This window comes from Argiope bruennichi, chromosome 7, assembly GCF_947563725.1.
Source record: "Argiope bruennichi chromosome 7, qqArgBrue1.1, whole genome shotgun sequence".
Taxonomy (NCBI): domain Eukaryota; kingdom Metazoa; phylum Arthropoda; class Arachnida; order Araneae; family Araneidae; genus Argiope; species Argiope bruennichi.
Window position 1 is genome coordinate 49,533,817 of NC_079157.1, and position 27,495 is coordinate 49,561,311.

General features: G+C 27.4%; 1 protein-coding gene across 4 annotated transcripts; it reads right to left on the reverse strand.

The window, feature by feature from the left end:
- On the reverse strand, window positions 1–27,317 carry LOC129975116 (eukaryotic translation initiation factor 4 gamma 2-like). Of its 4 annotated transcripts, none has more exons than XM_056088058.1 (21): window positions 27,202–27,317; window positions 23,457–23,570; window positions 22,425–22,550; window positions 19,523–19,625; window positions 18,480–18,623; window positions 16,692–16,758; window positions 15,887–16,149; window positions 14,149–14,259; window positions 12,734–12,932; window positions 12,144–12,248; window positions 11,839–12,056; window positions 10,591–10,755; window positions 7,868–7,954; window positions 7,402–7,484; window positions 6,803–6,935; window positions 5,869–6,127; window positions 4,835–5,039; window positions 3,859–3,970; window positions 3,366–3,462; window positions 2,491–2,612; window positions 1–1,152 (listed from the first exon to the last, which is right to left on the reverse strand). In XM_056088058.1, the coding sequence occupies exons 5-21, from the start codon at window positions 18,564–18,566 to the stop codon at window positions 1,087–1,089; spliced, it is 2,379 nt and encodes a 792-aa protein (XP_055944033.1). In that variant the 5' UTR covers window positions 18,567–18,623; window positions 19,523–19,625; window positions 22,425–22,550; window positions 23,457–23,570; window positions 27,202–27,317; the 3' UTR covers window positions 1–1,086. The 4 variants fall into 4 exon arrangements, with proteins under 4 accessions (XP_055944033.1, XP_055944035.1, XP_055944034.1 ...); XM_056088060.1 differs by lacking the exon at window positions 27,202–27,317 and adding an exon at window positions 18,118–18,147 and having other exon boundaries at window positions 18,480–18,605; window positions 23,457–23,477; XM_056088059.1 differs by lacking the exon at window positions 27,202–27,317 and adding an exon at window positions 18,118–18,147 and having other exon boundaries at window positions 23,457–23,477.
- Window positions 27,318–27,495: the final 178 nt, after the last annotated feature.

Below are 27,495 nucleotides of genomic sequence, written 5' to 3' on the forward strand. Positions count from 1 at the left end.
TTTTATAATGAAATTTTTTTATTGAAGTACAAACATGATTGCTTTTAAATTATCACTACAAATTTTGCAGAATTTACTAGAGAGAATCGATATATTTTCCTTTTAATATTTCAGGTGTCATAGAGATATTTACTCTTAGCAGTCCTGTATATGGTAAAAACAATACTTCACATGAAGGTCAAGGCAAACGAATACAGATGATAACAAAAGATGGGAAAAAACAGCTCTGAGAAATTTAAAATCTATACCTGAACAAAGAACACATAAATCAGTCACACGAAATAAACAAAAGGAAAAAAAAAAATTTACTTTCTTTTCTAAAATCTGCCAGCAGAGGCTATGAAAATGCAACATTTCAACATAGTAATTAAAATATAGCATTTCTTTGACTATTCAATCAAAAGTAAGTATCGCTTGGTTAATCCATCTCGTTTATTAAAGAAATGCTACACTTTAACTACACCTGGTCGAACATCATTCAAATGCAACTAAAGCTCAGAAATACTTTGAAACATCAAAAAAATATATAAAATTTTTTTTAAATCTCATCTAATTAATAATGGTGATTCTTCTCATTTAATACTTAATGATATAAAAACCGAATTCATTTAAATCGAATGAAAACTTTTTAAAGCAAATAAATAAGATTCGTTTTATATTTGCCAGATTAGCTTTAGAATAACTTAATAAAAAATGTTCCACTTGCTCTCCATATGGGCGAATCCTTTTCCAGGTGATCGATTCGGAGAGGAAGAGTTCACTTTTTTCGTTTTTGTTTCTCCAGAGGCGAGAGAATCACTCCTCTGACTGAAGAGGTCTACAAAATTCAGACCCAACAATAAGTTAAACACAAATCGTAGAAAGAATGAATGACAGGTGCAGAAGTTAGAAAACCAGCAAGTCTTTGTGTTAAAAACAATCTAATTTCTGCGACCGAGGCATCGACTCCATCGTTAGTATTAGTGAAGAAAGGAGAAGGAGAAAACAGGAACCCTAAAATGATCATGAACCAGAAGAAACAGAGCAGAAAGAGTTGTTGTTGTTGAAGCGAAGACATTGTGTTTTGGCAGAAGAGTCACAGAGGAGTCAATTATCACCATCGTCCGAGCCTTCCTCTTCAGCTTCCTCTAACCAGGTCAGCCACTGATTAACCTACACAAGCAAATGAAAAAAAGACCAGATATACAAGAAATTCATATATACAAGATATCCTCAATGTGCCACAAAAATTCAATCCCTAGAAAACATAAATGGTTAACACTTTTATTCAATTAAAAATGATATCCAATAAGAAGATTTGATATGATACAATTTTTTTAACATTTCTTTAACTCCTTGAATTGTTAATTATGAGTCAGCACTTCTCAGGCAGAAAATTTAATCTTCTTAGTATTAAGAGAAGGGAAATAGAGATTTTTTCATAGATAAAACTTTTCATAAAAGAAATTCTTAATCATTTCTGGTGAGTGCATTTGGTCATCATCAGTTTGCTTATCAAAGTTCATAAAAGTGGACTTGCTATTTCAGTTCAACAGATTAATTGCTTGATGGCTCAGTATCAGATTCAAAGGATACTCCACTTCCATGATCACACTAAAAGCAACACATATTTCTTTTCCTTTTTGTCTAAGAAGTTGATTTTTCCAAATCATCAAAATATTTTTCAAATAGCATATACTTAAATTAGAACTCAAAATCAAAATGTCACCATTTTGAATTTTTTTTTATATAAATTCTATTACCACTATATTCTATTATAAAATTTTACTATATTTAAAAACTCTTAAGTGCTATCCATAAATAAGTAATTTCAAATAACTTTTTCAAATTAGATGTATTTTTTAAAGAAACAAAATTTTTCTTTAATTTTATTTCACAATTATTTTAATTTTAGTGTTTTTAACATGATTTGAAAGAATAATAAAAACAGCAAATTAGAAAAGTAATTAAAATGTTTAGATTAAAATTCTTTTGTTTGTCAATAGCTTTTAATTTAATTTTACCTTTATACGCTTAAAAAAAAAAAAAAAACTTAACGTAAGTAAGTGACATAAAGTAATACAGACATAAATAAGACACATTTTTAGACATCAATATTATGTTAAGAATGTTTCAATAACAATTGGAATGGAGCATAATTTTTTTCACCTCTTATAATAATAATAATTTAATCTTAATGGACAAAACTTTTAAGATACCTGAAACCTTTGACAAGGAATGTACACAAATTTCCATAAGATAGTTTACATAATCATATCCCTAAAAATCACTTGATTTTAAATATTTAGTTTCATTGATAATTTTAACAGAAAAAACAATATTTTTTTCCTTCTTTTGACATTTGAATATTTTTAAAAATTGCTCCATTTTTTCTTAGAGGGGGAGGAAGGTAATTTAGACAGTAAATTCAAACTAACTTAAACATAAATATTTACTTACTCAAAATACTTTAAGGAAAAAAAAAAAAAAAAAAAAAAAAATCAAACCAACCTGGAACAGAGCCTTTCCTTTTCCTGGATATTCATCATTGACATCTTCTTTCCATTTCAAAAAGGCTTCCTCCTCAATTATTTCTAAGTCATAAAACATCATAAACCAACGTAATAGCATTCCTGCAAAAGAACAATAATTAGTAATGTTTAATACATGCATAAGCAAACTGAGGGGGAAATAAGAAGAAATTTCTATCCCTAGAGATAAAAAATTTAAAAGCCAATTCTGCTATAATCTTTTTAAGTTTCTTCCTATGTCGCAATTTTTTAAAACTTTAATTGTAATAATGGAGGACACATAAAAAGGAAAATATTAATGAATCCATTAGAGATATGTTATATAAATTATCACACTTATTAGATGATGCTCCTTAGGATTACAATTTGTTATAGTCTACATACTGTTTGCAAAACAGCACAGTAGTTTTAATGAAAGCAAAAGATTTCACAAGTATCAACACAGTGACAGATATCAAACAAAATTTATAGTAACAAACATATGATCTTCAGCCAAATTTTCAGTGTAAAGTTACTGGTGAACTTTTTGATAGTTCCATGCTGAGAAAATTACATTTTGAACCATTATTTATGCTTAACAACTAAAAATTGTAAAAAATGACTTCTAAAGGCAAACACTTGTTTTACTCAAACTTGAAAAAATCAAGCGTTGAGTTGTTCCAGCTATATACAGAGAGTTGAGTTGTTACAACGTGTAATGTGAGTATCTTGTGCATAAGCAATAACTGTTTAACATTTCAACTGAATTATCTTCTACAAAATAATAACTTCAAGCATAACTATAAGGTAATATATATATATATATTATTTTTGCAGATAGGAAAAAATTACAAAATAAATAAAAATAGAGGATACCTTTAGGAAATCCATAGTTAAAACAGTGAACTTGAAGTGCATACAGAGCAACAAGTTGTAAGTCAGGATGCTCATGTAAAAAAGCTTGAAATACAGGCTGAAAAGACAAACAGTATGATATGCAATTATACAATACAAAAATAAACATTAAAAATTTATACAAACTTGGCGAGTTAACTTGTAAAGTGATTCTATTTACTTGATCATTAAAACTTAAGACGCTACTGCTCAATATGCTAAACAGTTATTCTTAAACAGTATGTTAATGATATTAAATATTAAAATACAAACAAAACTCTTATGGAAACGCATAATCTTAATAAATATCTATCAAAAATATGCAAACATGGGAGAGGGGGAATGACAATGGAAAAAAATACTGAAGAATATTATTAATTGAGAGAGAAATTAAGATTATTTTCAAATAGATACTTTTAATTCATGAATACATATTTATAGAATATAAACAAAAGCAAATAAATATTATTTTTACCTTAAACTTTTCTAACATTTCCCTCTCTTTATCCAAAATGTTTTTCTCGGGTATACAAGTACGATCAATGCCATCAGCTAAGGTAGTTTCTTGAGTAATATATTTTATCATGCTGAAATAAAAATTAATAATGAACTACAAATGATATTCTAAACATTCTTTCTATATATATTCTGAACTGAGCTGTTACAATTGCTCAGTTCAGAAAGAAAATTATGATTTTTGTGTAACCACTCCATGAAAATGAAACATATATGATTTCCAAATCATTGCTTATTTGTATCTTGAATTTGAAATTTTATTTGGTATCAATTTTGAATTTTTATATTACTCATATACATAAATAAAAAAAGATATTAGGTATGGAAATTAGCAGGAAACTCGCGAAGAAAGAAGGAAAACAGCAATGTTTCAAGAGACTAATAAATCGGCTTTAACTTGTTTTCACAAGCTTTGCTATCATTAACAGCCACTTGGATTTTTTTAAAGAAAGATTCTAAATATGTAATAGATAGACAGAATAGAAATTCTTGGATAAAAGATTTACAAAAAGTTACCTCAAATAAATGACTTTTTCAAAGAGCAAATATTCAATAATTCTTTAAAATGCTTATATTTAAAACTCACTGATATTGATATAATGACAATTAAAAAATGAAATGTAAGCATATCAATTAAGATTGGCAAAAATATTACTTCATAGTTAACCTCTTATGCTAATAACTTTAAAATAATTGGTTTTACTAGAGGAAAAAAGGTTTTTAAAAGCTAACATTGATGCATAAATAAACATTGTTATACAAATTGATTCAAGAGCTATTTTTGATCAAAACACTGTTATTATGTAGAATCAAATTTGCAAATCAAAAATAAGGACTAATAACAATAAGATGCAACAGAAATGGAAAATAACTTTATTTTGCAATAAAATGAAACTTTTGTAGGATGTTATTAAAAATAAAAACTGCAAACTGACCAGGAGACAAGAGCACTGACAAATCCAGGTACAATATGTTGAGCTGAATCCACGTTATCCTTGATCCACCTGTAGAGGGCAGTGGGACTGGGATCAGCATGTAATTGTTTCCATAAATCAGCTTGAATTCGCAGTAATGGTAGCAGGAAGCTCAAGCCTCGATCCTCTAAAATATCTGCCAGGCGTTCCTTGGTGCGATCAATCTCTGGAAGAGCAAATAAATTACGATTCCCCCAAACAAACCATTGAATCTATTGCTAAAAATAAAAATCAATTTTAACCCTTTGAAATGTGCTTCCTTGAGGTCTCATCTCAAGAACATTTTAACTAAATCCAATATCCAGGTGCCGACTTAAGATATTATTTGTATGTTAAGGAGGGGGGGGGGGGAGAGAGAGAGAGAGAGAGACACTAATATTCTTTCACAATCCCAAATTCTCCTTTAGAAAACAATACTTGGAGTAGTAAGATCACAACACATTTTGTAATGATCTTTTCGATTACATGCATCAAAGGGTTTAAATAAAAGAGAGAAATGCGACCTTAGAATTGTTAGGCTAAATTAGGTTAGAATTTTCGATTATTTGTGTTAGTAATTTTACACCAATACATTTTATATTATTAATTTGAAAATAAATATCAAATTATTTTTTAAACATCTAAACAACTCTACTGCATTACTTTTCAGCAAACAGCTAATTAAAATTCCACCATTGAATGATCCACCGTTAAGCTATGAAATAAATTCACTAAATTATTATGCTTATTTCCTTATAATGAACAAGGAAAGATTATGAATAAAGTGGAAATTTATTTACAAGAGCCTGTATAAAAATTTTCTTAATGCAGTTTTAATTTCAATCAAAACACTGGTACTTATGCAATTTAAAAAATGCTAATTTATAGTATACTCACTGCCAATAAATAAACTTATCATGTTATAATAAATTCTATATAATTATAAAAAAACTATTACATTAATTTTAGGAATGTTTTCATTTACGCATTCTATAACTTTTTAGATAATTTCTCACCTGGTAGCATGGAGAGCAAATTGATTTTGCTTTGGCTATAGACTGAATGCAACCAAGTACGTCCCTGGGATTTATGTAACTGCTGAAGACACAATAAAAAGAGTGGGTAGTGTGCTCCAGATTCCAAAGGCTCAGCAACTTGTGAAAGAGACACCAAATCACTGGCGATGCCCCTTGCTACAAACCCAGCCACATGCGATTTCACTCGAGGAATCTCAGTTTCCAGTTCAGAGAGTTGTTGAAAGATGTTCTTCAAAGCCTACGATAGGAATCAATCATTATAACTATATTTTTTTTAACTTTTGAATCAAGTAGTTTATTTTTAAAAAAATAATACTGCAATATACATTAACCAGTTAGAAATATAAAATATTACACAAATGCATTTGCATTTCTTTAATGCAGGAAGGAAATGAACAATTATGCAATAGTTTTAAATATTCTTAATTTGGATGGCAGAAAAAAAAAGTTAAAATCACTTGTTTCTTATCACAGGGGGAAAAAAAATGCTCTTCTACGGAAAAATGACATCTACATCAAAATAAATTGGTAGTTAGAAGCAAAAGAAATGTTTTTTAGGGTTAACAACAATCCAAGTGAAATAGAAACCACATTTTTTCAAAATTCAATTATTTTAAATTTTATAAACTTACACTACAATACTCAATAATAAAATTAGCAATATTTATTTTATAATCTCACCCCACAATGTGCTCACAAAACTGACCAATAAAAGTAAAGTAATACAAAATAAAGAATCTACTTTGCTAAATCCAATTAAAGCGCAAAAAAATTAAAGAATTTACTCAGATTAATATTTGAAATTGCTTACATTTATTCCAGCAATATCTATTATATTCTTAATCTTGCTTCACATTTTTACCCCTGTTATTACTGAAATTGCTCAAGAAAGGCAGCATGAATGGAAACTTACCTCCATCACTTGGTTTCCATTCACTTGTCCTTCCTTTTTGAGTTCACTCATCAATTGGCTGAGGAGTTCACGTTCACTTTCCGTCTTCTCAATGGTCGCTTTCATCATCATAAGGAGAACATCACTCACATACCTGAGAAAAACAACGATTTAAGGATGATCCACTTTTTTAATCTGTCAGTGTTTTTGAAAATGGTAATTTATTGTTTTGATACAATATAAAATAATTTAAATGTTAGTAAAAACAACTTAAAAAAGACAACTTTTAACAAGGAGAAATAAAAAATAATCAAGTATTCCAGGAAGAAAATTTACAACTACAGTTATAATTATAACCAAATGAATAAAAAAAGTATTACATGCATGAGATTTATTTTAAACACTCTGTGCACTATTAAAACATTTTTTTAAACATAAACATATGAAAAAATATTAAAAACACTTCATTCAGAAAATTCAAAGAAATTTTGAAGATCCATAGAAATAAATTCTAAGAATTGATTGGAAATGTAACCCAGAAGGATGTTCAAACATTAAAAAATTATACGATATGGTGGAAAAATAAATAACTAAAAAAGATCTTAGAGGAGAAAGCTTACTTTTTGGGCATTCGGATTTCTTTAAAAGATTTCACTGCAGTTTCTAGATTTTGCGATTTCAAATATTCTGTCACGAGATCATCCTAAAAATTAACAAATTAGATGAATTTCAAAATCACCAGAACTTTTGTGACATTTTTAAGCATATAAGCTATTAACAGCCAAGAATTTCAGCTATATCAATTACAAACACAGATAAAGGTAAAATGAAATATCCTTGCAAATCATTCTAATCTAAATTTAAACAAGAAAGCAAAACATAATTTTCAAATAGTATAATTATATTAAAATATATAATAAAGCTTTTTGAAAAAAAAAACAAAAAAAAAAAACATTTACAATTTGAATAAAATTATTTAAGGTTAATCAGCATTTACTTAAAACTATTATAAAAAGATAATTGTTTTGTCTTTTTGTCTCTTAAAATTCAGTATCATGCAAACCAAATTATTAAGCAGTAACCTACACTTTTCTTCATAACTTCTTCTTTTGTTGGAACCTGCTTGTTGGCCTTATTTTTCTCTTGAGTAACTTGTTTTACAATCAGAGCAGGCTTAAAAAAATAAAAATAAATAAAATAAAATAAATAAGTCAAAACTACATCCATAATTTTTTTAACTGTATTTAACTATATATTAGAAGCTTTAATAATTATTACATAAATATTCACACTTGCCAGTATTATATATATATATTACATACGCAATTACTAAGCTTCCTAACAACATGAAAAAAAAAAACTATTAAAATTTTTTAAAGAAATTTGCAAGTGAAGAAATATTTGGTCAAGAAAATTTCTATGACACTTATAGGTTCAAATACTATCTATACAGAAATAAAAATAATTTTCATTAAAGAAAGAAAAATACAAATTAACATAAAAGTAAATTATTACATAAATTCAGACGACTAGAATCTTGAATACCTTTCTCCAAGATTAACCAGCAGGAGTGGTCACTCGAAAACTCTGATGAAGGCATTATAACCTTTCCAAGGTATATAGTTGTGGGCCTTACATACAATCACTAATGCCTTGCATGGCACTAGTGAATAACAGTTACAAAATATTGATAGATGCCATGAATTTAGCATTTTTACTGAACTTATAAAGCATTTGGCAACAGGTAAACTGGATTTGTCCTTTAGACACGCTGTTTCCAACTGATTGAAGCCAAAATTTGTCACAATGTTACAACTGCAGTCAGAAAATCACATACTTTTTTTTCTCCATATATTTAAAACAATGTTTCTTTGCTTATAGATATATTTTGTTCCAAATATGATTGGTATCTACACTTCATATGTTAAATCTGCATACAAAATTTTATCCATCCAGCTCCCTTCAGTTTTTAGTTAATTTGCACTCAGACAGCCAGACTTCCATTGAATTGTTTAAAATCAAATAGAAATCTGTAAATTTGGTATAAAGATTATATACCAAATTTCATCAGTCTAACTCGGGTCATTTTTGAGTTGTAATTCTCATAGACAGGCACAATGCTTTAAATGTGCTTTTTGAACTCGAGGAAAACTAAAATCAGGATATTTGCCAAAATTTTGACAATTGCAATACTTTATCTATACTTCATATATAAGTAAAAATTAATCTGAAAGTTATTATAGTATAAATTTAATATTTTTTTCATTTAGTAACATAACATTAATACAACAATTAGTTAGAATTAAGATGAGAATGCAAAGGATTAATAAATATAACACTTTATACAAAGTCACAATTATTCTAGATAACCAATATATATAGACTTTAGGGTTATTGAGAAGAATAATTTAATTGTGATCTAGTAATAACTAGTCTTTTTTATATATATGTCACTTGAGCTTTATATAAGCCATAAAAAGCTCTATAATACTGGTACTTTAATTTATATATTACAAACTATCTACTAGTGTTTTACATTCTAAACATGTCTCTCTATTAATTATAAAAAAAGATAGCTTGCCTGGACGTGTTTTGGAGCTCTACTGAGCAGACTGATGGACCTATAGTAAAGGACTTTATCAAAAACATAATTTGGAGAATGGAAATATACATCTCAGATCTTTTTCTTTTCTGAAATCTCAGTTATTTTAAATTAGAAACTGCACAAAATTTAGCATTTTGCCATAATTTATAAAAATATTACAATCATCCTCTCCCCACTTAAAAATTCTTTCCAATGATACCAAATTAGTCTCAATACAGTTCCCCCCCCTTGATTTCAATTTAAATAATTTATTTAGTTGTGTAATTTCAACAAACATTTTATTATGAATTTTTCTTCCACTGGTGATATATATATATATTTTTTGATAACAGCAGAGTTTTTTTTTTTTTTTTTTTTTTTTTCAAAACTTGCTTAAGATTTGAAATGTTACAAAAATCCCCCTCCAATACTGAAGGATTTCATTAATTAATGATACATTTTATTATAATCAACCTTACAAATTAATTTTGATAAACAACCATATTATCAAAGGCAAATAAATAAAATTAAGTGAATCCAAGAATTAATAAAGTGAGAAAGATGTGTGAAAGGAGGAAAAATTCACAGAACTGTCTTCCCTTTATATATATATAAACTCTTAATTTAATACAAATTAATTTCCAAAGCTTTATCTTAATTTAGCCAATAGTAATTTCATTCTCCTATTTTATGATCCAATTCCACAACTTAATTAATTCAACAGAAGTTTTGTAAAATTGTTGAATCTGCTAAAAGCCTAAATGTTGCCACCCTCTGAGTGAAGGGTCAAAATACTGCTGACTTTAAAAATTCTTCTAAACGATCCCTGCGTTTCCCTTGCTTTTTGGTGCCATGGAAATTCCTATTAACATCACAGTATATAAGACAGGGATAATTTGTTTCTCCCTCTTTTAACGCCACTTTTTGACTAACCTGAATGTGTGAGCGGACGTGCTTGTCCGCGCCTCTTGTAAATAAATATTCCTTCCCAGGATGGATTACAGTGAAAATAAAGCAAACTTTTAACTTCAGTGAGTCTTTCTGTCTTTGAAACAGCCTTTTGCTTTAAATAAAATTAATGCTTATGTGTATATTATATATACACATAATTATGAGTATATTATATATATAAACTTTCTTTTGGTGTCTTACAGGTAAGTATTGCAATTTTTCATATGATTAACAAAAGTACCTAGTTTTTAAATAACTACAAGGAAGAAGTTACCTCTTTTTGCAGAGCAGAAGTAGGTGGTCCAGTTGGAATGATGGGAGAATTCTCCCTCAAGATAGAGTTAGGAGCATTGGAAGTGATCATAGATGAGTTAGAAGGCTTGTTAAAGGTCTGTTTGTTCTTTACCATCATAGAATTCTGAGCTGGACGTAAACTAATCTGGAAAAGAAGTATAATAGTTGCTTTAAATAAACTAAACATTCTTAATAAATACAAAATTTTTAGGCAGGAGTTTCGTACCAGTTTAAGAGCTTAAGTCATGCAATATATGTAAACACAAGGAATTACAAAAAATGCATTCTTTAATAAAGGCCTTTAGTAACAAACAAAACTTCCTATATAAAACTCACACACAGGAAAAGGTGAAAAGATCAACCGCATACTTATAATTAATTTTAACAAACTACAGAAACAACATAATAAACCTATATAACTTTAAACCATCATTTTTTATAAATTATTAAAAAAATTTTCAACACTTTTTATATAATTTAATTGCAATGCAGAGGATTTATATAAAGCATAAATTCTTTTATTTTGCTAATTTACTTTAAATTGAAATGACGATGTCTGATTCATCAAAAAGTTACAATATGTTGTAAATAAATTATAAATAATCAAAAAATTATAAATAGCCCCAAACAGTTTATATCACCCCCAGAAAGCTAATTTATCTAAACTTTGAGAATAACTTAAATATGTGCTTACAAGATGGAATTAAAAAAAAAAAGCTATTCTGCACAATAAATTTTAAAGTACTTTTAAAAACAATTGTCATGTGTTGAATTAATTTTTAAATAGCAAGAAACTCAAAACAATTTTTAGACTAAGGAATTTTTTTTTCAGAATTATTAAAATAAATTAAATTTACATATAAAATTTATTAAAGAAATCTTGGTAATTGCCATATTGTATGTTGGTACAATGCTGAACCTATTGTTCAAATAACATAGTTTATTATTACTAAAAATTTAACTATTTTAATTGCCACAAAAATTTCTTAAAACCCTTTCTTAAGCAATCAAGAATTTATGTATAAAAAAAAGTTGTACAAAACTGTTTAGTATTTGGATTTACTTATGAAAGAGGGAAATTGGCATTTAGCCCCATTATTTAGATTAAGCATTATTTCATAAAAATTTGCTCAAGCATATTTGTAACAAATGAAATGTGACACACACATAAGACAGTGCTTTTCTAATTACATAAAACTAATGATTAGAAATGAACTAAATAACCAACCTCATCAGTGCCACCTGTATGTGGTTGAAGAGATTTTTTAAGGAATCTTGGTGGAAGTTCCCGATTGGAAGATGTTCCACCAAATCCCATTTGATTCTGGTTTTGGTTCTGTTGTCTAGGCTGTTGATAAGCAGGAAAGAGATCATGGTCACGGTTAGAAAATTGTTTATTTCGATTGCTATTAAAGTATGGCTGAGAGGCATTGCCAGATAAAAATCCTGAAACAGGAAATAATAATATTGGCAAAGAATATAAAAATGACCTTTCTTTTTTTTATTATTAAGAGAAAATTTTCAGTCTTTTACCTGTTCCTCCCATCCCACCTCGAGCAGGTCGGCCCATGTTATTAGAATAGGAAGGAAAGGTATCTGTAGATATCACACCAGGGCCAGTACCCAGAGAACCTACACCTGTGATAAAAAATGAGCTATCATTACATATTATTGCAAATGGTTTTAGTGTAATCATTTAAATACCTCAATGAATGCCTAATAATAAAAGTTTTCTAATGGCACTTATTTTTAATTCAATAAATGTATTCATTTTTGACACAGGCATAAAGACAAGTGATAGAATAATATAGCAGATAAAAAGACAAATGATTGATTATATTTATGCTCAAAAATTAAATGTAACTAATAATGTCAATAGCTTAATAGCAATAAAAAAGTAAAAAGGAATACATGTTACAGAAATAGCATATAAATAGTCAAGAGAACGTATAAACATCTATAATTATTTCTATTGAAATAAAAAAAAAAAAAGCTAGTTAACTTTTTAATTACTCTTTTGAAATTAAAAATTTCTTAGTTGAAAATAGAAAAGCAAATAAATCACAACAAAATTATTTAATGTTACAAAAAAAGAATTTTTAAAAGCAAGGAAACGTCCTCACCAATAGGAAGAGAGCTGAAAACATCATCCATGCCGCTGCGCAGTTTGCTCATATTGTTGAGCATTCCGCTCGATGGAATGGACAGGTTGCGGGCAGGAATATTGTGGTGGAGGTACGCCCCATAATCTCGGGCCGCATCATCCCGCACCTGTTGAATGGTCTTGGGACCGTGTTCTGCAAGATGCCTACGAGGAACCCACTAAGAAAAAGAGTTTCCTCAGACAACAATATTCTGTAACTTTTATCACAACCAACATATAAATATATTATATAGACTTGTTTACCTATTTTAAAACACTGGCACTTACAAAAGTAAGTCAATGCATAATTATTCACCTGATACAGTGACTTGTTTATTATTTTTAATATTTATTTATGTTAAATTCCAATGAAAAGTCAAAACTACATCTTCTTCCTCTCCTGTAGGTTACTTTAACAATCAAAATTAGAAAATAAAAAATGATGCACCATCTTGAATGCTGTCTGAGAGGAGACATCTGAAGATAAAAGATTAAGGCTGCTAATTCCTTACCAAATCAAAGCACTATTATACAGCTTAATTTAATTTATACCCAAATTAATTTCTTAAATTTTATCTTAAATCAACCCATACGATTATATTTTAAAATGTTCACTTATTTTCTGATTGAAATCTCATTTTTCATTTATTTCTAAAACACTTTAAAAAATCAATAATTAGTGCAAATTCTCACACTTCAAGGGAAGAGAAAATCCCTAAGACCTATCCATTCTTTTGAAATATATCTAAAATTCCCTTTCCTAAGCCAACATGCGTTAAAGAATTTCCTAAAAGAATCTCTTAGTAAAACCATTCAGCGAAAAATTACTTTCATTTTGCTCTTGTGACGCAATGCAAGCAGACATGTTGTCTAACTACTCTTCCCCATGTATAAAATGTCTTCATTGGTGACGCAAATTGAATTTTATTTCAAAAGTTCCTTCTTTTCGACCAAGACCTTTATTCAAAAGTTCCTTCTTTAGTGTAGCATCTGCCAAAATTACACTACAATATTATATACCATACGTTTATTATAAGCCTGAACTTCCATTATAAATAATCAAATACCACATTATTCTATTAGAAAGATTTTTTTTTTTTCAAACCCAGCATATATTTTCAGATAAAATCTCAATAAACCTCTTTAACTCTAAACTAACTTTTAAATTAAATATAAGAAACACGGTTAAATATGAAATGAAGAATATTTAGATAAGAGTTATTGATACTATAACATAAATTTATTATTGATTAAAAAAACCTATTAAAAGCTTTTTAAAGTTTACACAAGCAAAATTCAGAAAATTCTATTTAAAAGATTAATATTTTTATAACACAATAAGTATTAACTCAATGGGACTATTAAGATGTTATTTAATAGAAAAGTAAAACATACTCTGTTCTGTCTGAGTTCTAAGACATCCTGTAGCATAAAGCGAATGCGAGAAGGCAATTCAAAGTTAGAGGCAAATACTTGCATTCTTTCAAAATACTGATCCATAAGTGGCTGAAAAATATAATTTTTTTTTCTAAATAAAGTTAAAATATATAACAGAAGGTATGATAGAAAAAAAATAACTAGCAAATTAATTTTGTGTAAATATAAAAAAAGAAAAAACTGAATATTGCTGAATGATGAAGTTACTGCCAATCACTTTGAAACTGAATAGCAAACAAAGCTTATGATTTTAGGTTGTATTAGAAGAATATGACCTAAAAATGATTTAATAATCCAGATGCAGAAAGAATTAAAATTAACTAATACATAATTCACAATGAATTACGAGAGTGTACAGTTAGAAATTCAGAAAACAAACTGTTCAGTAGCCTCCATCTACTCTGCATACAATTATAAAGCAAAGAGAAAATTCCTGAAATTGTTTTGATGCATCTCCATAAAGATAACTCCATTGCACAGTAAATTAGATGACTTTTAAGTACAGTAATAATAATAAAATCTTATGTGGAAAGAAAGAAATGATGCAAATACAAATTTTCGATATATGGGTAGGCTACTGTACTGAAAATTCAAGAGTAGCACACAAAAAGAATGGAACATGCACACATACCGGAGGAGAAAAATTAAAAGAATTTTCCTTAAGCATTGCTGCAAAAAGCTAGTTGCCAAAAAAAAAAAAAAAAAAAAAAAAGTCACTTTAAAAATCAAATGATGATAAAAATAAAAAGTTTTTGATACCCATCTTAGTTTATTTTAAAACATCAATAGGAACTCCAACTAGTTTCAAACTAATTTCTTTAATCATTGAACCAACTTTGAATATGAAGTCATTTAGGGAATAAGCTATTAACAATAATATTTCATTTTAATGAAATCTTTTATCACTGGGTTCCTTGAAATCAATATCACTGTTACCCACTAAATTTATATTTACTTAATTTAATATTCTACTAGGAGCTGAACCTACCAAGCAATTTCCTTTGCTGTTTATTTTAAGTATTTATCCTTTTATTTTTTTTATTTATTAAAGTAACATCTAACACAACTCCTTATTTTTTTTTTAAATCAAAACTTTTATATTTCTGAAATTTGCTAAGTACTGCTTTAGCTTTTTTACTTAAACCTTTCAAGGGCATGTGGGAAGTATGCTTCCCACCAAATTTATCAATCTTCGTAGGAAGTTGTATTGATTGGGATAAGCTCTAATGCATTTTTCAATAACACTGAAACTTAGATGCTTCAGTTCCTTATCCTGCACAAAATTCCATGTTTTGATTTGTTATTTAATTATTAATTAATAACAAAAACAAATTAATGAAATTAAATTTATCTAATAAGTTAAATGAATAACTTTTCCTATGCCAATCTCAATCCTAAAAATATTTTAATATACCATGACTAGAAAAAAATGGCCCTTTAAAGGGTTAATTTTGCAAATAGGTGTATGAAAAGATCTTTGTACGCAATAAAGCTAACCAATTTTTTCCAAAGAAAGGAAAAGGAGAAAAAAACTCCAATCCCCTATCCAAATCTGGAAAGCTCTCTTTGCTAAAGCTCACTTGAGAAAGATATCAGTTCACAAAAAAATTTTGAAGTGAATTTTCTAAGCAGCAGTTTATTTTAAGAAAATGCAGAAATTTTATGGATTTATTGAAAGAAAAGCCAAAGAAATTACTTTGGCTTTTTCGGTGTCCAGCCTTTGTCCAACGGTTTTCATGATCTGTGCGAGGCATTCCAGGTCCTGTGCCAGCTCCTTCGGGCTGTTCCTACGGGGCTTGGCCAGGAGCTGCTGGACACATTGGTGCAGGATGGCCTCGTGTAGAAGCCCCTGCTTGCCCAACTCCCCAATGAACGTGATATTGCCCAACATCTTGTGCTTCGCCACACTCCTCTGCTCCTCCTCCTCCGCACTGAGGGCACCATCTTTACGATCAAAGGCTAAAGAAAGGCCATTTTTGCAAATCTATTATTGAATGTAATTACAATATACAGACAATTATCGATTACACAGCCAAATCCTTAACATATATGTATTTTATAAAAACTATATTTTTGCTCGATTCAACTATAAATGTCTTTATATACTAGTATAATGTTATTAAATATTCACCAGTAATCTTCTTTATACTTTTTTCAAAAATCTCTTATCAATTTAAATATTGTTTTTTTTTTTTGTTGTTTTTTCCATTTATTGAAAAATATATATTTATAATTTATTTCTTCACCAACTCATAATCACATTTAGAAAAATTTCTCTTTTGCATAAATTTGCTCTCTAATTATATTAAAATCCAACAATAATAATAATAATGGAAGGGATTCAGTTTACCTCATGATTTATTTGATATTAACAGAAAAAATTCTTATTAATTTCATATATAAAAGTATTTTAAAGCTGTAAAAAATCACAGAACATATAAATGTAAATTTTTAATCAACAAATTTAGTGTTAGGATATAAAAACACTTTATGGTTTTTACCTTCACTTGCTTTTCTCCTGTTTTCAAATTCGTCCTGGCACTTGGCTAATAAAAGGCGACGGAATGTCTGGAATTTATGAATGGAATTTCTTAAAAGTGAATAAAATACATATCTAATAAGGAAAGTAGTCAACCTCTTAACATTCGACTAATGCCTTGTAAGAATGAAATGAAGTAATGGACATTTTCTTCTGTTCTACTTATTTCTGATTCATAATGATGAAATGGTTATTAAATTGATAAAAATTCTAGCTATTCTATTTCTTTCTGTTGAAAAGTTATTTTAATTATATTTGACATAAAGCTAATCTGGATTCTCTTGAATCATTAACTGTATAATAAAAAATACGATTATAAAAACTAAATATTTAAATTATTATTCAAGGACTCATGTGAATAGAAGTATAAGCACAAACAAATAAGCCATTTTTAAAAATAACATAATTTTAACTTTCTTGGCAAACAAGTTTCTTAACTGCAATCCCAGAAAACTGTATCTCTCCCAGTTACCGTTATATTTTATAACACACACACAAAATCACAAATAATAATTTTTAAAAAAAGAAGAAAAAATCTGAACAGATTTTTGCGAAAACTTCAAAGAAAAAATCTTTCTGTAAAACAAATTCTTTTACAGAAAACCTTTTCATTAAAGTTAACAGTGATCAACTATTATTGATATTAAATATGAGTAAATATCAATGAAAATTTTAATTTCCTACAATTATTCTGAAGCATGAAAATTGTGGTCTTAAATATTGTCACAAGTTAAAATCAAATCAGTTTTAAATGGGCTAAAACAAACAGCATTGCTTAATAAATGTTAGAACACGCTATTTAGTTAATTCATTTAAACATTCCTATCCCTCAAGATCACTGCTAACAGCTTTGCCTTTCTGAAGTTCTAGTGTGATTTTAAATACATTTCATCAGAAAAAGAAAAAAGCAACCATTATTTTGTGGTTGCTTTGTTGTAAAACTGAAATTTGTATACCAATTTCAAAAAGGCAGAAAGAGACTATATGATATTAGATTCATTAAAATTCAAATATTAAGTTATAAAAAGATATATAAAGACATAATCAATTAAAAAATTTGTATGGATTTTAATAGAAGATATCAATGTATTATTTCCAAAATTAAATATGCTATTTAATAAAATGTAATATGTATGAAATTAAAATTAATGATAAGAGTATTGCTGACTTAATTTACCATTATTCTCAGCATAATTTTTTACATGCAAGATAATATTAAATGCCCAATATGTATCATCATAATTTAATTCAGTACTAATACACAATACATTTTTTATTACAGTTGCATAATAGTTTTCTATAAAGAAAAGCTAACATATCTAATACTCTACACTTAAATGAAATAACAGTTGAAGCAAATAAAAAATATAATATCTTTGTTTTCTTACCAGTTCATAGGAGGAAACCGTTTTGAAACCCTATTTAAAAATTAAGATTAATCAGAAACATATGCCACTGCAGAGGGAAAAATAAAAACATGAAATGAAAAATCTTAGATATTAAAACTTAGCCATCACCCAACATTGTCTAACAAATACAAAATTATTGCATTTTTCCAGAATAAATAAATAAATGACTTTAAAAACTAATTTTGCAAAAGAACACTTATATTACATAAAAAATTTTACTGCCCTCAAACATTACAACTGTATCTTTTTATAGATCTTTACGGATTGATCCTTATTTGCTTTATAAGGTTAATAAGAATAAGAAAATGTTATGATAAGAATAAGAAAAATACTCAACTTACATTACTGTTATGACTGCCTGTGTTGTTTGATGGTGGGTCAAAATTGGGAGCTTCTTCACACAGTTTCCTGCATAGCAGAGCATACATAGAACTGTACTTCGGTTCATCTAGAGCTTTGTCGAAGATCTGATGAGATAGAGAATCCTTAATTGATTGTTAATATGGAAAATCAATACAATGGAATCTCAAGCAAAATCAACATAAAGTTTTTTTAAAAAAGAATAATTTTAAATAAAAAAATAGGAAGAATATTTCAGCAATCCGTTTTTTTTCCCTACAAACTCTGTCATTTGAATGATAATTTATTTTAAATTTCTAGATCATGAGCATTTTTTTAGATCAAATTCATTGTTGTATTCTATTTTAATGCCAATAATTAAGATATGAAGATTCATGCTTTTAATTTCTTGATAACTGCAAGCATGGCTTAATTTCAAGTGTCAATGAAATTTATTTCAATTTTATACAATTTCTTAACACTACTGCTCTTTTCTGTAATATAATTTGAAGAATAAAAGTTACTCTGTAAATTAAAATTCTGCTTTTTACTGAATTAATATTGAAATTCTGTAAGAACTGCAATAATTATGATTTTTGTTTTGTAATATTTAACCATATACAACAGAAATAATGTCGAATGCTTTCAATTATTGTTCCTATACTTATTATGTCCAAGTTTCAGTTAAATAAGTTATTAGATTAATTAATCCTTTTCTGCATCAATTTAAATCTCAAATTTTAAGTATGATAGAGAAAATCAAGTAAATGCATAGTACAATAAATAGAACAGATGCTAGACTTCTACAACAATACAAGTCTACGTAAATTTGAATTAAAAAAAAATCTTCACAAGTAATACTAGTCAATACCTGCTAATTGACAATGGCAACTGATATTTAATAAATAAGAAAACTTTTCACTTAAAATTATCAAAAATAAAACAAATATTTTATCTTGATCATGCTACTTATAATTTTAAATTACAATAATTAATGCTATATTTCCCACAATTATATATGTTTGATAATTTTTCGCCTCCTTACCAGTAATATGACACCTTTGAGAATTTGAGTAGAGTCGAGTCCAACACTGAGGAGTTCTTCACTCAGCTTGTGGAATTTCTCAGGTGTGAGTTTGTTGAGAATTCTAAAAGAAAAATGAGGGAAGAAAAAATTAAGATTTAAAACGAAATTCAGTAAATCAGAAACAGACAAAATAACATTAATGTTAGATAAAAAGGGACAGACAAGCTTTTAATAAAGCCTTAAAAGTAATAACTACATAGGGAGGTGAAATACAAAATGATATTTATATCAATGTCCATTATTAAATATTTGTGTGTGTTGGCGCTCTACAGGCCAGGTCATTTGACATACAGCTATCAAATTTGGTACATGTATACCTTAGAGGTCAGGAATGTGCACCTGGGGTCCCTTTTTTTGAAATTTTAATTATTAATTAAAAACTAACTTTCCCGCCAAAAAAATCTTCCATTTTCCCCAACGCCAACTTTTCCGCCACCGCCAAATGAGTAAGGCTTCCGGTTTTTTCTCTCAAAACAATAATGAGGCTAAGGTTAGTATTTTTCGGCGGATTATTTCAAACGATTCTGTTTATTTTCTTAATGTTTGATGCATTTAAAAGTAAACATTGTTAATGAATCGATCCTTCAGATTCATTCTGAAGAACTTTTGAATTAAAATAACACAGAATAAAGGAAATTAAAAATGTATAATCTGCATAGCGTTACCCCAACTGGCATAGAAAAATTCACGCATTTGTGTTACCGTAATTGCCGAAGAAAATTCACGCATGCGCATTCTGCTCCGATTGTTGCCATGACAACCATTATCAACTGACGATTTAAATTATTTTTAGATTAGTTGCATGCTTTTGTAAGTAAATTATATTTATGTTAGTTATATATTTTTTGTATATGCTTATAGTTTTAACATCGTTTTTTTAAACCTGTTTTCAATGATTTAAATTTTTTTTAGGTTTGTTGCATGCTTTTGTAATTAAACTGCATTTATGTTAGTTAAATATATTTTTTGTATATGCTTATAGTTTTAAGTACATCGTTTTTTAAGTAGTTTTTTTAAACCTGTTTTCGACCGATTATTTTAAACGATTCATTTTATTTTCTTAGTGTTTGATGCATTTAAAATGAAACATTGTTAATGAATCGATCTGTTCATGATGAATCTGAGAAAATTTTGTTGACAAATTCTTGAGATAATACATAAATTAAGAAAGATATTCTTTAGTGCCCATAAAGTTTAAACTCTCAGTGACTCTATTATCAATAATCATATTATTAAAAAAAATGCTTTGTTTCAGTAAAAAATATTATTATATTAATTGCAGACTAATCATTTACACTTTAATTTAATGTAAAGCATAAATTCAGAGAGATACAGATTACGTTATGACTGAAGGTCTTTATAATATTATGAGTGAATTGAAATTTGAAATATTTTAAAGAAGAAGCTATTAAAGTAGGAATTACATAAAATATTTAACTATTAAAATTTTAACGAACATTAAGATTGGCGAACCGGCTGGTCGCCAAAGGTGGCTAGTATAATATAAAACATAAAAAAATACTAGAGATGATATTTCAGAAAAGGCACATTGGGTCTATTTAAACAGTTGATTTAAAAAGTTATAACAACTGAACTGTTAAAGTACATAAATTTTTGCCCTTATTTTTTTCCGCATTCAATATACACAAACAAAAATTTAACTTCTCTTAAAAACAAATATCATGAACATTTTTTAAAAAATGGGGTTATTTCATTTCTAACATTTAAAGCTGTTTTTCTTATATAGCTTACAGAAATGAACCCACAAAAATTTTACAAGCTAATGTATAAGAAAAATATTAATAAAATTCCAAAATATTTTTTAATTATTTATAACTTAGAAATAATATTTCAGAAAACTACAAATACAGAAAGGAAATTATAAAAGAGGTTCATCACAATATATATAAGAACAATTAAAATTTATAGAAAAAATGCAAAATTTAATAGTTACGAAATTATTTTAACATTGGTACTGCTGCAGAAATATTAGAATTTATTTAAAGGATTGATAGTTATCATGTACAAGTAATATTAGATAACTAAGATCATATATAATTTTTGATAAACTTTAGGATTTTTTTTTAAATATAAAATGTTATAACACATATAACTTTCTAACACTACTCTTGGCTGCCCTTGGGCATTGGTTACTTGAAAACAAAGGATATTATCAGTTCTTTTAGCCACTGTTAAATAATCACATTAAAAAAGAATCTTAAAGATATGAAATAGAAATTTTTAAAAAATAATTGTAGAGCACATCAGAATCTTACTTTTATTGTATTTCAAATTGTCTACATTGAATTTTAATACATAATAACCATTGAAATAAAAACTGCATATTGAAGAATTGGTATATTTGAGTAGGTAAAATTTTCAATTTTAAGGAGGAACAAAAATACTTCTTGTAAAATAATTTATTCTGAAGCTACTGCTGACAAACAGTTTGAATGAAATTGCCCTGTCATTAAAAAAAGATCTAAAGCATACAAACATAGCCGCAATGAATTTTATTTGTATCAAGGTATGCTATAATAGCTAACACAAAATTCAATCCATTAATACTGCTATACTAGAGCCTTAAAAACATGTATACTTATTGAATGTAAATTATTTATTAATATAAACATCAAAATAAAAATATTTTTAAACAAGCCATTAAAAAAAAAAAAAAAACTCAGCAACTGAATTTTTAAATTAAAAGTTATATAACAGTTTAGTCTTCCCTATATTTATACAGACAAATACAAGAAGCTAGTTTTTAAAAGAAGCTACAGAATAATTAAATTCTAAAGAGTTTTAAGTATTTTTGAAACAATTTTTTTTAATGAAAGTAGAGGAGGGGAGTTATACTGACCCTCGAACTCTGCGGAACACCTGGTCATTTTTCTCTTGTGGGGAGATTGCATCTCGTTTAATGCTGCTTGGAGGTACCCATCGGCGAGGGGCTACGCTAGCGGCGTCTGGACGAGGGGGTTCGTCCCTGAAAACACAAAAGCAGCTTCATTACATTTCTGATTGGTCTGCTAACCTGGATTTTTTTTTATCAATAAGATAGGTAATAAATTTTTAAAAATATTAAAATAACACTGTGGATTATATATATATATATATATAGAACAACATTCAAAAATTAATATAACCACAACTGCTACATTGTATTAACCTACAATCAAGTAATGTGTTTATTGGGGTCTTAATCAGATGAGTCAAAATAAAATAATGTGGTATTGCTACCATCTTAGAGCAACAGAGCATTCAGCCAGCAAAAAGCAAGATAAGCTGTTATCAATCTAAATACTACTCTGCACTAATCCCATGGCTTCTTATGCAACATTTTAAACAGTCACCAGTCCAATCTCTTGACTGATATTTCATCATGGTTTCTTGAAACAAATCAATAATTATTTTCCAAGTTATCTTATTTTGCTTCTATAAAACTCTATTAGATACATCAAGTATTATTGGCAAATGAGAAGTTTCATACAAAAATGATTGGAACATACTAACATTTTTCATAATTAAAAAAAAGTGCAGCATTAAAACATGAAATAATTACTTGATACTACTAAATACTTGATATAATCTAAATTACATAACGTTTCTGAATGAACATATCTTGTAGTCCAGCACCAAAAACATAGTATTAATTTTTTGAGTAAAAGAATAAAATTTGTAAATAATTAAACCTTGCATAAAAAAAATCTAAAAATTCTTTTTTGCAAAAAATTTGGAGAAAAACTCAAAATAATCATGAAAAAATATCTACAATTCATTGAAATTTTATTACATTTCAGAAGTAACATTTTAATGAAGACAAATGATTACTTTTATAGCAGTCAACTGAAATTCTACAATTACATCTACATTAAGAAAGCAGATAACTCACCTTCCTCCGGAGCATCGAGAAGCACTCCCCGATCCTCTCTGCCTATCCGTTGTTACGTTTATTTTGACCACAGCAGAATAAAATTGGAGCCACAATTATCAACTACACACGGATCTGAGAACAAAACAAAGACAATCAGAATTATTAATTTTTTTAAATCTAAAATTACAAAAATTACTGGGAAAATATGACTGCCTGCAATGCCAATTTAAAAAGTTATTTCAATTCTTTGAATTTTATAATCAAATTTAAAAACTGAAAATTAGGGGAAAAATATTAGTAAAATCTGATAAAATATTGCAATCATTTTGAACATATTATTGATGTATTATAACACAGCTGATTCTTATATAATATAGCTAAAAGATTCAGTTTTATTGGAATAAGTTTTATAGAAAAATGTAACACATACATAAATTTTTAATTGCATTATAAATTAATGTATTATGCTTATTTTAAGAGGATCTTCATAAAATCATTTTTCCCTAACTTTTTTTATTTTTCATCACTACTGCATATTTAGGAAAAGAGAAGCTACCTTTATTAGTTAGCAACAAGAAAATTATGAGATTCTTAGGAGGAAAGGGAAAAAAAAGGGAGGGGGAAATTGAAACTTTTTTACGGTTATCTTTTCTTTGACAAAAACATTCAAACATTTATTATTTAATGCTATATTCTTTGGACATGAACCAATGTTTTCTTTATTATTTTCAGTGTTATTAATTTAATTTATTATCATAATTAGAAGAAAAATGTGCAAATGAAATTGCAAGCTCATGTACAATGGATCTGCAAATACATCTTGCACATAAAAACCAACTTATTTATCCTTGTACATTATTTTAAAGATGGATAAGTAAAAATTACATCTACATTTTGAAAGCATGAACAATCAGATCAAAAGAAAAAAAATCAAAAGACAACAGATATTTCAAAAGTACCATATTTTTTTTATTATTCAGAAAATTAAAATCTGAAATAATTATATACATTACTTTAAAAAAATAAAGTGAATATGTTATTCTTTAAACAAAAACCCAAACTAGCTTGAACTATTATTAAAAACTAAATGCACTAAAATTACTATCTGCTAAAAAGATTTTATACAATTTATCCTTTGAAATCATCTGTGGAGCACTCAGTTTTAAACTTTATCATATTTAATTATATAATAATCATTATTTAAACACCATAAATCTTTTACTAAGATGAATCAATATTAATACTTTCTATAAATTTTTCATTTATATAGTTACAAAATTAAGTTAAGGATTGAATGAGTTGTCTATCATGGATTACAGTAACTATATTATAAATAATGAAATTATTAAAATTTGTATTTTGTTAAACTGGCTGCCACATGATAAGTAAGGTTGTGGCTATTACTTGGATTTTTTAAAGTAATATTAGAAAGAAAATTACAATATTTCTAGATGGAACCAATTATACTTTGATGTCACTGTCTCGCATAATCTGGGCTGCTCCCCCCCAACTTCTTTTTTCCCCATTAAGGCTAACTGATCATTTTTAATAAAAAGATATAAAATTTAAATCTTTGATTTAAAGAAATTGACAGAATCAGATTATTCCCATGTTTTATTTAAATCTAAAATTAAAGCAAATGACCCCACTTAAAAAGAGTCAGAATCCATAGCTGAAGAAATTTTGAGTTAAAAGATAAAACAATGTGTAGAATTGCTAGTATGATTAGAAAACTATTTTTCCACCTGCTAGCCTGGTTTTAACAATTCGGAAGAGATGGCGAGAAAAGACTTTTAATGTTTAAGATAAAAGAATTTTTGCTACCCTGTGAAATATAAATGTGTTAACCCATTTATTACTAACCCGACCCAATTTCACCATATAAGTTCGATACTAATGGTCCAGTGTTTGTTTCAAATGAAGGGTGCCCTTCATTTACCCTCACTTTACATTCTGAATTCCTTCTCTAAAAAGGAAACCAACCATCAAAACGGATCATTAGTATAAAAACTGCACAGTCAAGTTAATAAGAAGAACTGAAAAAAAAGACCAACACTATCTGCTTATAAATATGAAATCTTTTAAAAACTCTCAAATCACAAACTATTCTTGCACAGAAATGCAATAGCAGTACCAAATGTCCTTTAAAAATAACAATACAAGTGTTAAAAATAGAAACCCAAATTTCCAACAAAAAATTCAAATGAATAAATGTCAAGGTCAATTTTAGAAAGATTATTAAAATTCAAAGTTTGTACTGTAAAATGTCACACCCATATCAATATCCAAAATAGTAACAACTATTTATAAATAGCTATAAGAAACACAAATAAAACATAACATGAAATTTAAAAAATATTTTAATTATCAAGAAAATAATAAAATCATAAAAGTAATAACGAAAATTCACACATAAAGATATTTCCTTACTTGAACATAACAAAATGCAGCCATGCATAAATAAAGTTTTGATCATTAATGATTCATAAGTCTTTTGCAAAGTTTCTGAACAAAGGCTCTACTTATATAACTACAGAAAATAATGCAAATAAACTAAAATAGGCAAGTTTTAATAATTAAATGTTGTAATTAATGAAATAAAAAATCATCAATAATGAAACATGCAATAAATAAACTTTTCATGGAATGTTTGATAAAGCAAAATTTCCATTTAGAAAAATCATCATCATAATAATATCTTGAATAAATAAATATTTACATTTTAAGAGAATAAAAAATTAAAATTTTACATTTGAAACATTTAGAAAATTGCAACAGCTATTTCAAATGCATATTTAATTTAAAGAAAAAATATATATATAAACATTATATGATGTGCTTTGTTTGTAGTTACTACACATCATATGAGTTCATCAACCTATCCCTTTAACTGCTAAGTAAATATCCTAATGTGATAGTAGCATACTGTTATGCTAACTGGATACAAAATTTATTACAAACGCCACATCACTGAGTTCAGTATATGTATTAATACTGTTTCTTAACTTCATAAGAAAATGTATCAGTTTCCATATTATCACGCAAATAAATTTAATTAAGGTAATCAAAGAAATAATAGATTTCTTCAAACAGTATTATTAAAATAAAGCTTTGTTTATAATTTCAACGGAATTAATAATCGAATAAACGAAATGCAATTAGAACAGATAATTTAAAGCATAATGCAGTAGATACTATATTTATAATGAAAAATTTTTTCCCTTCCCTATTACATCGGCTGAGCGAAATGCATGACGCATCATTATGAAACAATTAGGATAATCACGTATAAAGCAAATTTCAGACCAAGAAATTAAAATAGGCTTTGGTCCAGCACACTTAATAAATAAATATTAAAACATATAAACAAAATTTTTACCGGATAACAACTTACTGATTTTTTTAAAATAACGGCCATGCACAAAGAGAATAATCTAAAAAAAAAGGTATAATTATACAGTAATTGGAAATTATTTATTTTCCAGCACCAAACTAGCAGTGCTTTGTCATCAATAGCATCTAACAAAAAAAGTTTATTGTGCTGTTAAAATTCGACGAAACAAGATGGCAGAAACGTAGGTTCAGTGATCCCCATAGACAAATTTCTAAAATTACTTTCTATGCTTCAAAAAATTTTCTGAAATAAATCAAACTTCATCCAAATAAAAGAAAATATTTAGTTGAGTTTTAAATTATAAAAACATCTTGAATGACGAGCACATAAAATTAAAATAATAAAATAAAATACTTGACACACACTTACAATGAAAAAGCTTTGTCCTAAGTGCCAAATGAAAGACAATATACAGGTAAAATAATATGTGATCATAAACATTGGAAAACTTAGAAAATTAGTTTGCGAATAGCACTCAGTGATGGCGCTATACACATTTAAAATTAAAGGACAAGGCTGGTCATTCATTGATCCAAGCAATTCAAATATGTTACATCAAACAAAATTATTCATTTTAATTTTTGCTTAGTTATCATAACTTTATGAATCTCTTAGAAATTTTATTTTCCTATTATTTCTATCACAAACAAACAAAACAAAAAT

Excerpts from the sequence above, each read along its gene's own strand:
- LOC129975116 (XM_056088060.1), bottom strand. The coding sequence starts at position 18,566 with ATGTATGCTCTGCTATGCAGGAAACTGTGTGAAGAAGCTCCCAATTTT. Across the intron at positions 16,759-18,117 it reads CGGTTTCCTCCTATGAACTG|ACATTCCGTCGCCTTTTATT; the intron begins GTAAGAAAACAA and ends CATAAATTCCAG. Across the intron at positions 12,057-12,143 it reads AGGTGGGATGGGAGGAACAG|GATTTTTATCTGGCAATGCC; the intron begins GTAAAAGACTGA and ends TTCCTGTTTCAG.